This window comes from Loxodonta africana, chromosome X, assembly GCF_030014295.1.
Source record: "Loxodonta africana isolate mLoxAfr1 chromosome X, mLoxAfr1.hap2, whole genome shotgun sequence".
Lineage (NCBI taxonomy): Eukaryota > Metazoa > Chordata > Mammalia > Proboscidea > Elephantidae > Loxodonta > Loxodonta africana.
Window position 1 is genome coordinate 63,633,700 of NC_087369.1, and position 13,549 is coordinate 63,647,248.

General features: G+C 49.2%; 1 protein-coding gene across 3 annotated transcripts in view; it reads right to left on the reverse strand.

Annotated features, from left to right (window-relative positions):
- IQSEC2 (IQ motif and Sec7 domain ArfGEF 2) overlaps positions 1-8,184 on the reverse strand; it is an 84,497-nt gene extending 76,313 nt beyond the window's left edge. For 2 of the 3 annotated variants that reach the window (XM_064278314.1, XM_023539349.2), the window contains exon 1: positions 7,428-8,181. In XM_064278314.1, coding sequence (XP_064134384.1) covers positions 7,428-8,131 — 704 coding nt within the window. In that variant the 5' untranslated portion in view covers positions 8,132-8,181. Of the gene's footprint in view, positions 1-7,427 lie in introns of all 3 variants that reach the window. The other variant, XM_064278319.1, reaches the window with a different exon arrangement.
- Positions 8,185-13,549: the final 5,365 nt, after the last annotated feature.

The window sequence follows — 13,549 nt, forward strand, 5'->3', positions numbered from 1 at the left end:
GATGTACAGTTGTATAAGATGCTTCCCAATTTTATAATGAAATTTCAGGGAAGGAAAAAAATAGGTACTTTTCATCACAGATATAATGACAATAATTGTAAAGTGGTTATTTGGAGGAAAATACTGGTCCTACTCAAGTGAATACATTATACTGTATCCTGGAATCCTATAGTAAATCACAAGGTCTATATTTGCCATCATATAAACCTAAAAAAAGTATAAAACTTACATAGCTACAAAGAAATATACTGGTATTCGTGAACTGGTACATATCAGGTGAGAGTGGTGATAAATACACATCTAAAATGTTAGAGGAATAACCCTGATGAGCATGTAGATGTAGCTTGTCATCTTTGTTTTGAAAGGAATGCAACGTTTCAATCTTTTCTGGGTTGGTTTGTTTGCTATGCTCCACCTGTATGGGGCACGGCAGTATTATCCATTATTTTCCATCCTTGCCCTTTCTCTCTCCCCCCTCCCACTCCTCCCCTCCGCCCCCGCCACCCTCCATCCAGATCAGGACTTTGATGGGTGTGCTGGGCAGCCGGGAAAGTTTCTGATATATTTTTGTGGGAGGCAACATGAATTTTACATATCATAAAATTCCATTTTATCCCCATTTACTTCTTGAGAAAACCGAGGCTCTGAAAGATAAGGAACTTGCCTATAAAAAAGTCTTAAAACATCCTCCTTCCACAGCACTATGCTTTCTCTAAATTCTAGGGTTCCAGAGAGCTTAAGCTACAAAGCGCTTGGGAATGTGGGACACCTGGAGAGAGACCAAATATCATGGGGGAAGTTAGAGTAACTTAGGGCAAATTATCTTGCCCTAAGTGAGTCCACCCAAAAGGAGGGAGAAAGGTGTTTATTCATCACTCTTCCCTGTAACCAATGTTTATTATTTCCTAGGGAACACAGCGGGGAATGAGCCAAAGGGGCCGCATCTTACTCTGACTCCAAGACATAGCAACTGGCCCGGAGTCTGAGCTAATTAAAGATTTGATGGATAAATAAGCATCTTCCCACTGGATCGGGCAGGCCTCTGCTTCTTCAGGAGCAGAAGATCTTGTGTTGAAGGCCAACATCCTGGAATGACATGGCCACGGCATAGTAGGGAGAGATGACAATAAGCAGACTGGCCTAAATGTCTCCACAGTCTTGTCCAAATCTGATACCCCGTAATTCTACAAATTGGGAGACCAATGCCAAACAGCTCCAAGCAGCATGAGGGAAAAGCCATACAAAAGCCAAAAGAATTTTAAAGTCGAGTCATCTCTCTCTACAGGAGTCCTGGGATGAAGAAAAAATTGGGTACACCTGGCCATTAGCACACCAGGACTTAATATGACCTTCATTTGTCTGACGCAACATTTATCGAACAGCTACTACTATGTGCTGTACTATGTGTTTCCACAGCTTATATCTCCTTTGCTCATGCCCACAGCACCTAGCATAAGGCCTGATACACAATATGCACTCAATATATGCTAGTTAAATCTGAATCCAAAGCGGGTCTCAGTCTAGTAGACACAAAGTATAAACAAATAACCATGAAGGTACGAAAAGGGGCAAAGTGCTGATTTCAAGGGTCAGGGATGGATTGAGCACCCAGAGGGACCAGGGAAGAAACACGGCAGAGCCGGAAGCTAAGCTCTGCCTAAAAACTGGATATAGCAGCCCAGAAGAAGGGAAGAGCATGAACAAAGACCCAAAGGCTATCACAGGGCCTGAGTGGGCTAACAATGGAGGAACACAGTTCAGTCTGGCTGGAATATGGCCTGTGTCAAGGGGACTGTAAGAAGATGAGAGAAGCAAGGTAAGTTGCGGGTAGATCATAAGAGGCCTGTGCACAGCAGGTGGAGGAGTTTGGACCTTCTCCTACAGGCCGAAGAAAGAGTGAAACCATTGGAGCCATGTTGTAGAAGGCTTGGCCTGGCTGCCTGTCATGGATTGAATTGTGTCCCCCTAAAATATCTGTCAACTTGGCTAGGTCGTAATTCCCTTATGTGATTGTCTACCATTTTATCTTCTGATGTGATTCCCCTATGTGTGTTATTACTATGATGTAATAAGATGGATTAGTGGCAGTTATACTGATGAGATTTACAAGATTAGATAGTGTCTTAAACCAATCTCTTGAGATACAGAGAAGCGAGCAGAGAGACGTGGGGACCTCATACCACCAAGAAAGCAGCACCAGGAGCAGAGCACATCCTTTGGATCTGAGGTTCCCGTGCTGAGATGCTCCCAGACCAAGGGAAGACTGATGACAAGTACCTTCCTCCAGATCCTACCGAGACAGAAAGCCTTCCCCTGGAGCTGGCACCTGAATTTGGACTATGAGAGAATAAACTTCTCTTTGTTAAAGCTATCCACTTGTGGTATTTCTGTTATAGCAGCACTAGATGACCAAGACACTGCCCCTCATCTGAGGCTTGACGTAGCAAGAGCAGGAGGGGCAATCTATGACAAGACTATAGCAATAATCCAGGAGGTAGTCATGAGACAGAGCCTGGCTAGAGCTGTGGTTCTGAAGCTCTGTTGAGGAAAGCCTGGAGCCACACTTGGTGTGTCCTTAATGCCTTTAAGCCCTGTACGCAGGAGACAATGACGTACCATGGACTTGAGTGTCAGACAGCTCTGAGGCCCCATCCCAGTTGGATAACCTCAGGCAGGTTGCTACACCTCTCTGATTCTCATTTCCTCATCTGAAAAATGGGGCTACTAATAGCACCCACCTGGCACGGACACTGTGCAAATGAGATAAAAGGCATTGTTATGTGGTGGGTGAGAATGCTGCAGACTCTGGAGCCTGACCACCCGGACTCCTTATAGCTCCTTCCCAGTTCTGCCACTTAGTAACTGTGCAACCTTGGGTATGTTATCTAACCTTTCTGGGCCTCAGTTTCCTCACCTGCAAAATGGAGTTAATCACAATATCTACGTCAAAAGATTCATGTGAAGATTAAATGAATACATGGAAAGTACTTAGAACAAAAAGTGCTTGGCACACAGTATGTGCAGTAAAAAATGTTAGCTATTATTACATAAAGCCACACAGGGTGGTGCCTGGCAGACAGAAGGCTGAGATTCACTCAGTACACGTGTGGCCTCCTCTATGCTCCAGGCCTTTCTATGCTCCCAGAGAATTCAGAGGCCACAGTAGGCAGGGGTGGGACAGGCGAGGAAAGGGTAGCAGAGAGCAAGCCTGAGTCTGGCTTCTTTGTCCCACTTTTCTCTCCATGGAAAACCAGGAAACCACCCACTCTCCTTCAAAGCCCCCTCCACCCCCACCCCTGGCCCTCAACCAGTGGTCTTGCCTGCCCTGACCCCTCCTTTCTCTGAGGACCTCCACTTCTCATCACTCTTGCTACTCATTTTGTCCTGAGCATTGTCTCTATGGCATGATTGGGCCTGGAACCCTGTCTCTCTGGCTGGGGACAGGGCAGGGGGAGCCTCTGCAAACACAAAGAGCATGGTATTTGTTCAGCCTGGTGGCCCCTCCTGCTCTTTGCACACAGCCGGGAAATGTTTGTGGATGACAACAGCCCCATTCTTGCCCCAGATCTAGACAGAGAAGCAAGACTTCTCAACATCATCATTTCCTCCCACACCAAGTATAACGCTCACAACACAGTGAGGGTAAGATAAAATGATTTTCCCTCCTGGAAATGAGCAACCTCTGGGAAAAGTACCCTAGACCCCAAAGGAGATAGATTTCCTCAGAGCCCCTCCCTAGGTGCTCTCTCTCACTCACTCATTCCCAGCACCCTAAGGTCCTGCCAGAAGCATGAGAACATCCCCACTGCATGCAGGAAGACAGCCCAGCAGTCGTGCTGTTAGGCCACACATTGCCCTGGTCGTCAAGAACAGCAGGCTGGTCCCTCTAGTTGCTGTCTCCAAATGTGAGCAGCTTGTGGGGTGGGGGTGGGACAGAAGCTGGAGAGCTACCACCAAAACAGCTCCAACTCACCACTGCCTACAGTACAGCCTGAGCTGGGCCCATGCAACAAGCGTGGGAAAGGCAGCTCTCTTCAGCGTGGAGCAACTCAGCAGTGGCCCCTAGCACTCCTATAAATCATTCTGGGTGCCAGAACTGCAAGGGAGGGCCAGGTCAAGATCAACAACAAAAGCAGCACTCTTCTCTAATCACCTGGATGGAGGCAACGATTTCAGGTAAAAAGATCCGAGCATTGGTGAGGACCAACAGCTCCGTAAAAACAAAACAAACCAAGCCAACCAAACCCTCACGTACAGAGGACCAGCGTCCAGAAGGAGGTAGGGACTCCTTTTGCTCTACACTGCACTAGAAAGGCCACACTTACAGAACAGCAGAAGGGATACCGGCATACTGGAGCCTATCCAGAAGAGACAGTGCAGGAGGATGTGGGAATCACATGTAGATAATATGAGTGGAGCTGGACGTGACAGCTGACATCCAATGCAGTAAAGAGCCAAAGTTCACAGGATTGGGAGTCTGTCTTATTAACAGCATCACCTCCAGTGTGTCATTTCACTTCTTTGAGTTTCCTCTGCTATAAAATGTGGATTGTGATGACAGATGCCCAGGATTATTGCGAGGACTAAATAAAACCCCTAGGCAGAGCAGACTCCCAACAAGCGGCAGCTCAGCCCAGGCCACACTCTCTCCTCTTTGTCCACCAGAGGGAGCCTGGGAACCAGGAACGCCCAGCTGGTACCAACTCTACCTATCCTCCCCCAATGCTGCAGCCTCTGCTGCTAAACTCCCACTCTGCCTGCCCTCGCTTCCAGCAGCAGCCTTCTCACCCACTCCTTAAGAACCCAGAACAGGTCTGGCAGGGGAGTCATGTGCAGCAGCACTGGTGGCAACATTGGCTACTGAATCAACAAGGCCCTCATGACGCCTGACCAGGAGGGAGAGTGGAAAGAAGGGAGACACGGACTTCTTCCCTCCCCCACCAACTCCCCCACTCATCCCAGTCATCTCCTCCTGCTAAAAGCATCTAGATAGTCAAGGCTCTTCTGGCCTCTTTCAGTTCAGTACCTGTCCAGCTTTTGAGGCCAAGAGATTCCTGTGGGTTAGAAAGATCTAGTGGCAAAATAGCAGGCTTTGGAGATAGGCAGACTTGGGTTCTAGTCCCAGCTCCATTAATAGCTAGCTGCATAACCTTGAGCATGGTTTCTTCATCTTGGAACCTCAGTTTCCCCATCTCTAAAATGGAGCTGATTATGCTCACTGCAAAGGGCCTGTTGTAAGGGCCAAAAGAGCTAATGATGGATGTACAAATGTTGGTTAATACGTGATTGAGAGAAATGCAAAGTACTAGGTAAACCTCCTTATTAATCCAGTAGGAAACATGAAGAAAGAAAATCCAACAAACAACCTGGAGAGTGCGCAAAAGGAGGGAAGGACCAAGAGGCAGGTCCTGCATGGATGGTAGAAGTATGGAGCTCAAGAGCAAATGGGCTTCCAGCCAGCCCGGAGATCTGACCCATGTCAGCAGGATGGATACTCTGAGGATAATGGAATTTTGGAATTGGGAAGGCTCAGGTCATTTCATTGGGCTTTATACCTGATTCAGGAATTATGCTTTCTCCAGCTCTCCCAGACCCCCATCTGGCCATTGCTGGACATGTCTAGACAACCCCCGCCCCCACCACTTGAGGCAGCCCACCGCATCACCAGACAGCCAGATTGCAAAGTTCTTCCTGATTTATTCCCAAATCTTCCAGTTGCTCCTGGTTCTTCCCTCTGGAGCCCTCGTATAATGAAGCTGCTTCCTCTGTTACAGGCCTGACCCCTCTAGAAAAGTCTTCTGCAGCCAGGCTCAAGGACCACAATGCCCCATCCAATCTACCTCTGCCCTCACCCCACCATGGCCCTTTCCTGAATGGGCCTTAGTCTATCTGTATCCCTCTTCCGGTGTGGTGCCCCAAGCTGCACACAGTCCTCTAGGAATGGGCTCCTGGCATCACTGCCTAGGCATGACAGCCCACCCCTCTCACCCCCAGACTACTCTGGGCCAGTCCACACCAACACCCAGCTGAGGGTACGCTGCAGTGGAGTCCAGATGAGCCCTCAAGCTGCAGCTGCTTCTCCTGGGGCCCAGCCATCTCAACCCAGCACCCCAGCCTGCTGCCTCACCACGGGGGAGTTGCAGAGAGCTGTCTCCCAGCAGACTTCCTGAGGCAGAAGGCTTCCCCACCCCCAGCCTCCAAGAGACACTCCACTGGTTGTGGCACATGGTAGGACCAGCTGAGCAGCAGGGGGGGGGGGTGCTGTCCATTCGCTTGAGGACTTAAGACTTGCTCTGTGGTGTGGCTGGATTAGTCACAGAACCATCAAATCTAGGCTGTAGGGGCCCTGAAAGAGCATCCTTTGCCTTTTAAAAAGATATGGAGGAACCGATGGGTTGAGAGAGGAAGGGACTCAGTCAAGGTCACAAAGCCAATCTGCAGCAGAGCTGGAAGGGGAACCCAGGTCTCCTAACTCCCAGTTCAGTGTTCTTTCCAATACAGCAGAAAATAAATAAGGGAGACTTTAGGGAAGCCCTTTGAGTCAGCATGCCCTTGACCCTCTCAGCTTGAAACATTTATCCCACCCAGTTGATGATGTTACCTACATGAAAAAAGTGGCACCAGCCCCATATGTCCTACCAACCTAAGGGATATCGTTGAGGTATCCCAAATAGGTGGACACACAGATTCAAGCACAGAAACGGAAAAGCATCCAAGAGGGGAGATCCTTCCTGGTACAGCTCTTTAATTGGGTGTTGTTTTTCTTGAAGGGTGGAGAGGGGGTGGACTTTGAGGAACTAGCCAAGGGCTGGCCTCCATCTTTGCTCCTCAGGGCCAGGATGTGCTGCAGTTTCCCTTAGAGAGATGTCTCAGCCTCCAGCAGCCATTCTGGTCCCCACCTGCCTCTCTGGAAAAGGATGGAGCTGAGGCTGCCAGAGGAGATGAGATCAGGCCTCCACTAAAAACCTTCAGAGGAGACCCAAACAGGCAAAAAAAAAAAGGGGGGGGGGAGGTTTCTCTCCTTGGGAATCTGAGTTGACAACAGCATCACCAACAATAAAAATCCTAACCAGTACATCCAAAACAAATAAATAAATAAATGAAAAGCCATCCTCTGACAGCGATATAGCTAGGGGTTGGGGGGGTGTGGGGATGATGACTGCTCTAGTCCTTCACTGGACTCGGCTTTGGGCAAGGGGAGACACCTGCACTCATCTGGCCATCCCAGTCTGGAGTGGCTAGGGAATGGGTGTCGGCTGGATGAGGAGAACCCAGCTTCTCCTGGTGGGTTGGTATAGTGTGAAAGAGGGAGAGGAGGTAAATGGAAATCCGGCACAGGCTTCTTACTTTATCGGCCGGCCAGACAAGTTGAAGAAGGATCTAGAGGGGAAGAGAGGGAGGGAGAAGTACAAACACACGTTCCTTACTTTCTCTGGAGGGTTGTGGCTGGACTGGTGCTGGTACTGGTGCTGTGGCCTCCCCCGGCCCCAGGGCTAGAGCTCCTGGATGCGCCACGACTCAGCTGGCCTCGCTCCCGCGGTGGCCGCGACCCCACGCCCACTGCCGCGGAATAGCCAGCTTCCTTCTCGCGGCCAGAGAGAGCTGGCCCGGCCTCCCGCCCGCCACGCTCGCGACCTAGGGCTGGATTCTCGTGGTGCAGATGGCACTGGGCCACATCGCGCTCGCGGGGTGGGTAGTTAGTGTCCTGGAGCGGGTAGGAGGCTTCCCGCTCCTTGTCACGATACACAGCCTCCCGGTTCTGGTAGGCGCCGTCCCGGTTCGGGTATCCCACGTCCCGAGCCGCCTGGTGGAACTGGCTCTCCCGCAGCTCGCGATGGTGGAACTGAGTCTCGCGTAGGTTCTGGTACTGGCTCTCGCGGCCGGGGCTATCCCGCGCGCCGTGGGGGTCCCGGTGCAGCTCCCCGCGGTGTAGCTGGCTCTCTTCCCTCAGGTCGCGGTTCTCCTGGGTGAGCTGGTCCAATTGGCCCTCCAGCTCTTCAATGCGCCGCCGCTGAGTCTCCAGCAGCTGCTGCTGGCTTTCGATGATGTTGTTCAGCTCCAGCAGGTACTCCACCGCCCGGTTGGGGCTCTCGGAGCCCGGGCCGCCTGGAGTCCCTGACCCTGCCTCCATCCTGGCAGCCCAGGGGCAGGGGAAAGGGCACGAAAGCCCGGTCCCCGCTCGCTCACGGCGCCACCCTCCCCCGGGCCCAGCCGGGGGAGGGGGCCGGCGGGACGCGAGGGCGCGCACCGGGCTTGAGGGCCCGGGGGCCCGGGGGGGCCCGGGAGACAGCGCTGGGGCCGGCGGCACCGGGAGCAGGAGCTGAAGCTGCCGCTACCGCCGCCGCCGCCGCCACCGCCACTGCTTGGGAGGATGCGGGCCACGGCGCTCCGCCCGCTGCGGAGTCGCTGCGTAGCGCCGCCGCGCGGGACCGCCCAGGCCGCCGGCCCGCCCTCAGCCCCTGGCTCCACCCGGCTTGCCCGGCCCACCCCCGCGCGCTCCACCTGCAGCCTCCAGCCGCGTCCACAGCCCAACTGGCTCCAAGGCACCGGCACCAGACGGGGGTCAGCCCCATCACAGCCTGCTGGAGATCTTGCCATTTCACCGGTCCCTAGGGCCCACACCTATTGCAGCCTAACGAATCCCTCCATCCCAGCCCGCTCCAATGTTCCTCAGATCCAAGCCGTACTGGGAACACCCATCCCCTGCAGCCCCCAAGTCCAGGCCACCCGCGGACTCCCCATCCCAACCACTAGGTCTGCCAATCCCAACCAGAGTTAGACTCCCCATCCCAGTCAAGCCCTGGACCTCCTTTCTCAGGAGGCCTCCCTCCAGCCCCCATCCAAGCCAACTCCAGTCCCTCCAGCCCAGCCAGTCCCCAGCTCCCCCAATCCCAGGAAGTCCCTAAACTCTCCATCCCAGCCAACTTCAGGATCCCCCATCCAACCCAGGCAGTCCCAGAAGTCCCCATCCCAACAAGCCCTGGGACGCCCCCATGACAGCCGGTGTTAGGATCAAGGCTCCATTCATTCATTCATTCATTCAACCCTCATTTTCTGCACTCCTTTGGAAATGCTACCCCCATTCATTCCATCATCTCCATCCAAAGAAACTGTACCCATCCTTTAAGGCTTAACACAAATACCACCTTACCGAAACCAGCCCTGATTTCCCCAGTTAGAAGTATTTTCTCTCCTCTTGACCACCCACTGCACTTCCTCTGTCCCTCTCTTGTGGCACTTGTGGGACAAGTGGAACTCTGCTTTATAGCACGTTTGTTTGTGTTCTTGTTTTATGTCCTCAGCTAGTCTGAGTTCCTTAAAGCCAGAAACATGCCTTAATTTATCTTTGTGAACATGGTGTAGTAGAGGAGAAAGCTTGAGTTTTACAGTCAGATGAAATTGGATTTAAATTCCATCTTCTCCTCTCTGAACTTCTATTTCCATATCAATAACATCTACCTCACAGGAGTAGTCTTGGGGAAAAAAACATGCAAAACACCTCGCGCAGAAAAGACAACCCTCGAATGGAAGAAAATATTTGCAAGTCGTATATCTGATAAGGAATTGGTATCTAGAATATATAAAGAACTCTTACAACTCAACACCAAAAAGACAAGCAACCCAATTTAAAAAATTGGCAAAAGACTTGAACAGACACTTCTGCAAAGAAGATTACAAGTGACAAATAAGCACATGAAAAGATGCTTAATGAAAAGTCATCAGGGAAATGAAAGTTAAAACCACAATGAGATACCACTTCACACCCACTTTGATAGCTAAAATAAAACAGAAAATGAAAAGTGTTGTGGAGCATGTGGAGAATTTGGAACCCTGGTACATTGCTGGTGACAACGTAAAATGGTGCAGCCTCTGTGGACAGTTCCTCAAAATGTTAAACATAGAGTTACCATATGACCCCACTCCAAGAGAAATGAAAGCACGTCCACACAAAAACTTCTACAAGAATGTTCATAGCTAGAAGAAACCTCAAATTCCTTAAAAAAAAAAAAAAAAAAAAAAAGGCCAGACTTACTGGACCAACAGAGACTAGAGAATCCCCCAAGACTATTGCCCTGAGATACTCTTTAAACTTGGACCTGAACCCACCCACTCCTGGCGGTCATCTTTCAGCTAAATAATAGATTGGCTCATAAAATAAACAATATCACCTGTGAGTACTGTGCTCCTTTAGATAATCATCTATATGAGACCAAATGATCAATATTTACCATAAAGCAAAGATGAGAAGGTAAGGGGGGGGCAGTGAAGCTAGATTAATGGAAACGGAACAACCAGAACGGAAATAATGAGAATACTGACACATTATGAAAGATGTAACCAATATCACTGAACAATATGTACAGAAATTGTGAAATGGGAATCTAATTTGCTGTGTAAACTTACGCCAAAAATAAAGACTATTTAAAAAATGCTTTAAAAAAGGAGGCGGGGCCAACATGCCACTATAAACAGAAGCACCATGCCCTCCCTCTGCAACAAAGACCTGAAAAACTAAGTAAACAGATACAAACATCAGTCCTGGAACCCTAAGTACCAAATGAAGGAATAAAGAACTCAATCAAGCATCAAATGGAATAAGAAACTGACAGAGAACAAGGGGAGCTACAGAGTGGAGGTCCCATACCAGCTAAAGTGGCTGGATTTGCCATTTTGGGCTACAGCCACCAAAGAACTCAGACAGGAAGTGTGGGAAAGCAACTTCATGGAGCACTCAACAGGTGACAGAGCACCCAGTAACCAGGGATACACACTTTCCCACCCCACACCTTTCTTCCCTCTAGGCAGCCTCCACCGCTTGCCAATGGGCCGTGGTCACTCAGGCAGAGAGATACCAGCTCACTGCCACCAGGGCTCGCCATCTTGGACCTCAGCCACCAAGGACTGCAGACAGAGAGTACAGTAAGGCAACTCCGTGGAGCTCCCAGCAGGAGACAGAGCACTCAGTAACCAGGGATATACGCTTTCCCACCCCCCATCATTCTTCCCTATAGGTGGCCTCCACTGCTTGCCAATGGGCCATGGTTGCTCCACTGGAGAGACACTGGCTCACTGCCACTGGAGTTTGCTCCACCCACATAAGCCGGCCCTTTCAGCACCATTTTTTTGTTATTTATTTATTTATTTATTTATTTTGGCTTTCGTTGTCGTTCTCTCTCTTCCTTCCTTTCCTTTTTCCCACGCAGCTAGCCCTGTGTGCCATCCCTTCCCCTTCTTGACAGGCTTTTTTTTTTTTTTTTTTTTGCTTTGTTCTTTTTCTCTCTGTGTGTGTGTTTATTTGTTTTTTGATATATTTTTTTTGAGCTTTTTTGTTGCTTTTCTCTCTCTCCCTTCCTTCCTTTTCTTTCTCCTGCCCAGCTAGCCCCATGTGCCATCCCCTCCTCTTCTTGATGGGGTGTAACTTTTTAGTTTGCTTTGTTCCTTTTTTTTTTTTTTTTTTGGTTTAATTGTTTGTGATATATATATAGCCTTTTTTGTTGCTTCTCTCTCTCTCTCTCTCCCTTCCTTCCTTTCCTTTCTCCTGCCCAGCTAGCCCCTTGTGCCATCCCCTCCCCTTCTTGATGGGCTGTGATTTTTTTGGATTTGTTTGCTTTGTTCTTTTTTTCCCCTTCTTTTCTTCTCTCTCTCTCTCCTTTCCTTCCTCCCACCCACCCAGCCCTGTGCACCACCCCCACCCCTTCTGGAGGGGCTGTGCTGCACAACTCAGTTGGAGAGTCACTGCACTCAGCCTCCCTGGGTCTACACCACCGTCATCGACTGGCTTCCTCAGCACCATTTTATTTATTGTTTGTTTTCTTTTCTTTTTTTCTTACTGTTTCTTCTCTCTCTCCCTTCCTTCCTTTCCTTTCTCCCATCCACCCAGCACCGTGCGCTGCCCCCAGTTTCTTGTTGGGCTGTGCTATATCACTTGGCTGAAGACCCTCTGGCACGCTGCCTCCCAGGGTCTGTGCCACCCCCACGGGCCAGCTCCCTCAGAGCCATATTTTTTATTTCTTTATCTTTCCCCTTCTCCTTTTCCTTCTCCCTCCCACCTAGACCCTGCACTACCTCTGCCCCTTCCTGTTGGGCTATGCTGTGCTGTGCCACCCAGCGAGAGAGATATCAGCTCATCACCACTCCAATTCTGCCCAGCCCCTAACGGCTGGTGCCCCCGCCACCATATATATATATCTTGCTGTTGTTTGTATTTTTTCATTATTATTTATGTATGTATATATATGTTATTTTGTTTGTTTGATTGTTGGTTGCTTCTCTCTCTTTACCCTTTTACTTCCCTTTCTCTCAACCACTTAGCCCTGTGTACCACCCACACCACTTCTCAACAGGCTGAGCCACACAGCTCTGCTAGAGAGCCACCAGCACACGGTCTTGCTGCATCTTCCCCACCTCCCACCCACTGAATCCTACCGCACTGCCGTTTTATTTACTTTTTTCTTTTTCTTTTTCTTTTTTTACTTCATTTTTTTGCCTTTGTTTCTCTCCTTTCACCCATCCACTCAGCTCTGCACATCTCACCCTCTTCTTTCCCTTGTGCCTATCTGTACTGTGCATGAGTGCCATGCCCTTAAGTGGTACCGACTTTGGTCCCTCAGACACTGCCCCGCACTGCCCCCAGCCCCATCCTATTGCCCCCAGTTCAGTTCATGCCACAAACTAACCATCCCTGCCCCTCCACCCCCGCTGGACCCACCCTGATACACCATAGCTGAGTCACCAGCCCTGCCCACCTGGACAAGGTGTTCAGAAGTATCGTGCACACAGGCAAGCAAGCAACAAAACATACCCAGCCCGCCTACCAAGACATAATCAAATAAAACATAAAGCAGAATGAAACAATCAAATCTACAACAAATAAATGAAGAAAATAATTCCTGAAAGTCCCAGAGACAGCAGACAATATCAAAACATTAAAAAAAAAAAAAAAAGGAGAGGATGGCTCCAGAAAGCGACAAAAATAAAATACCAGATGACCTTCTGCCAGAAAAAAAGGCACTGGAACTACATGATAGGGAATTCAGATGTCTAATATTCAGGGATCTCCAACAGATGAAGGAAAATGCAGACAAAAATAAAGGAAAAAATAGACAAAATCATGGAAAAGACAGACAAAACAATGGAAGAGATCAGGAAACTAATGCAGGAGTAAATCGTCAAATAAACAACAAGAAATCATACAAAAACAGCAATTAGAAATCCAAAAGATAAACAACAAGATTTCAGAAATGGACAGTGCAATAGAAGGTTTTAGGAGCAAATTTGAAACAATGGATGAGAAAAAAAAAATTTTTTTTTTTGAGGACCAGTGAAATTGAAGACAAATCCTTGGATACCACTATCTTTGAGGAAAAATCAAATAATGAAGAGAAATGAAGAAACTCCGAGAACGATGTGGGATACAATCAAAAGCAAAAACTTGCATGTGATCGGAGTTCCGGAATAGGGGGAGAAAATGGAAAACACAGAGAGGATCATGGAAAATTTGCTGATAGGAAACTTCCCTAATATCATGAAAGATGAAAAGCTGACTATC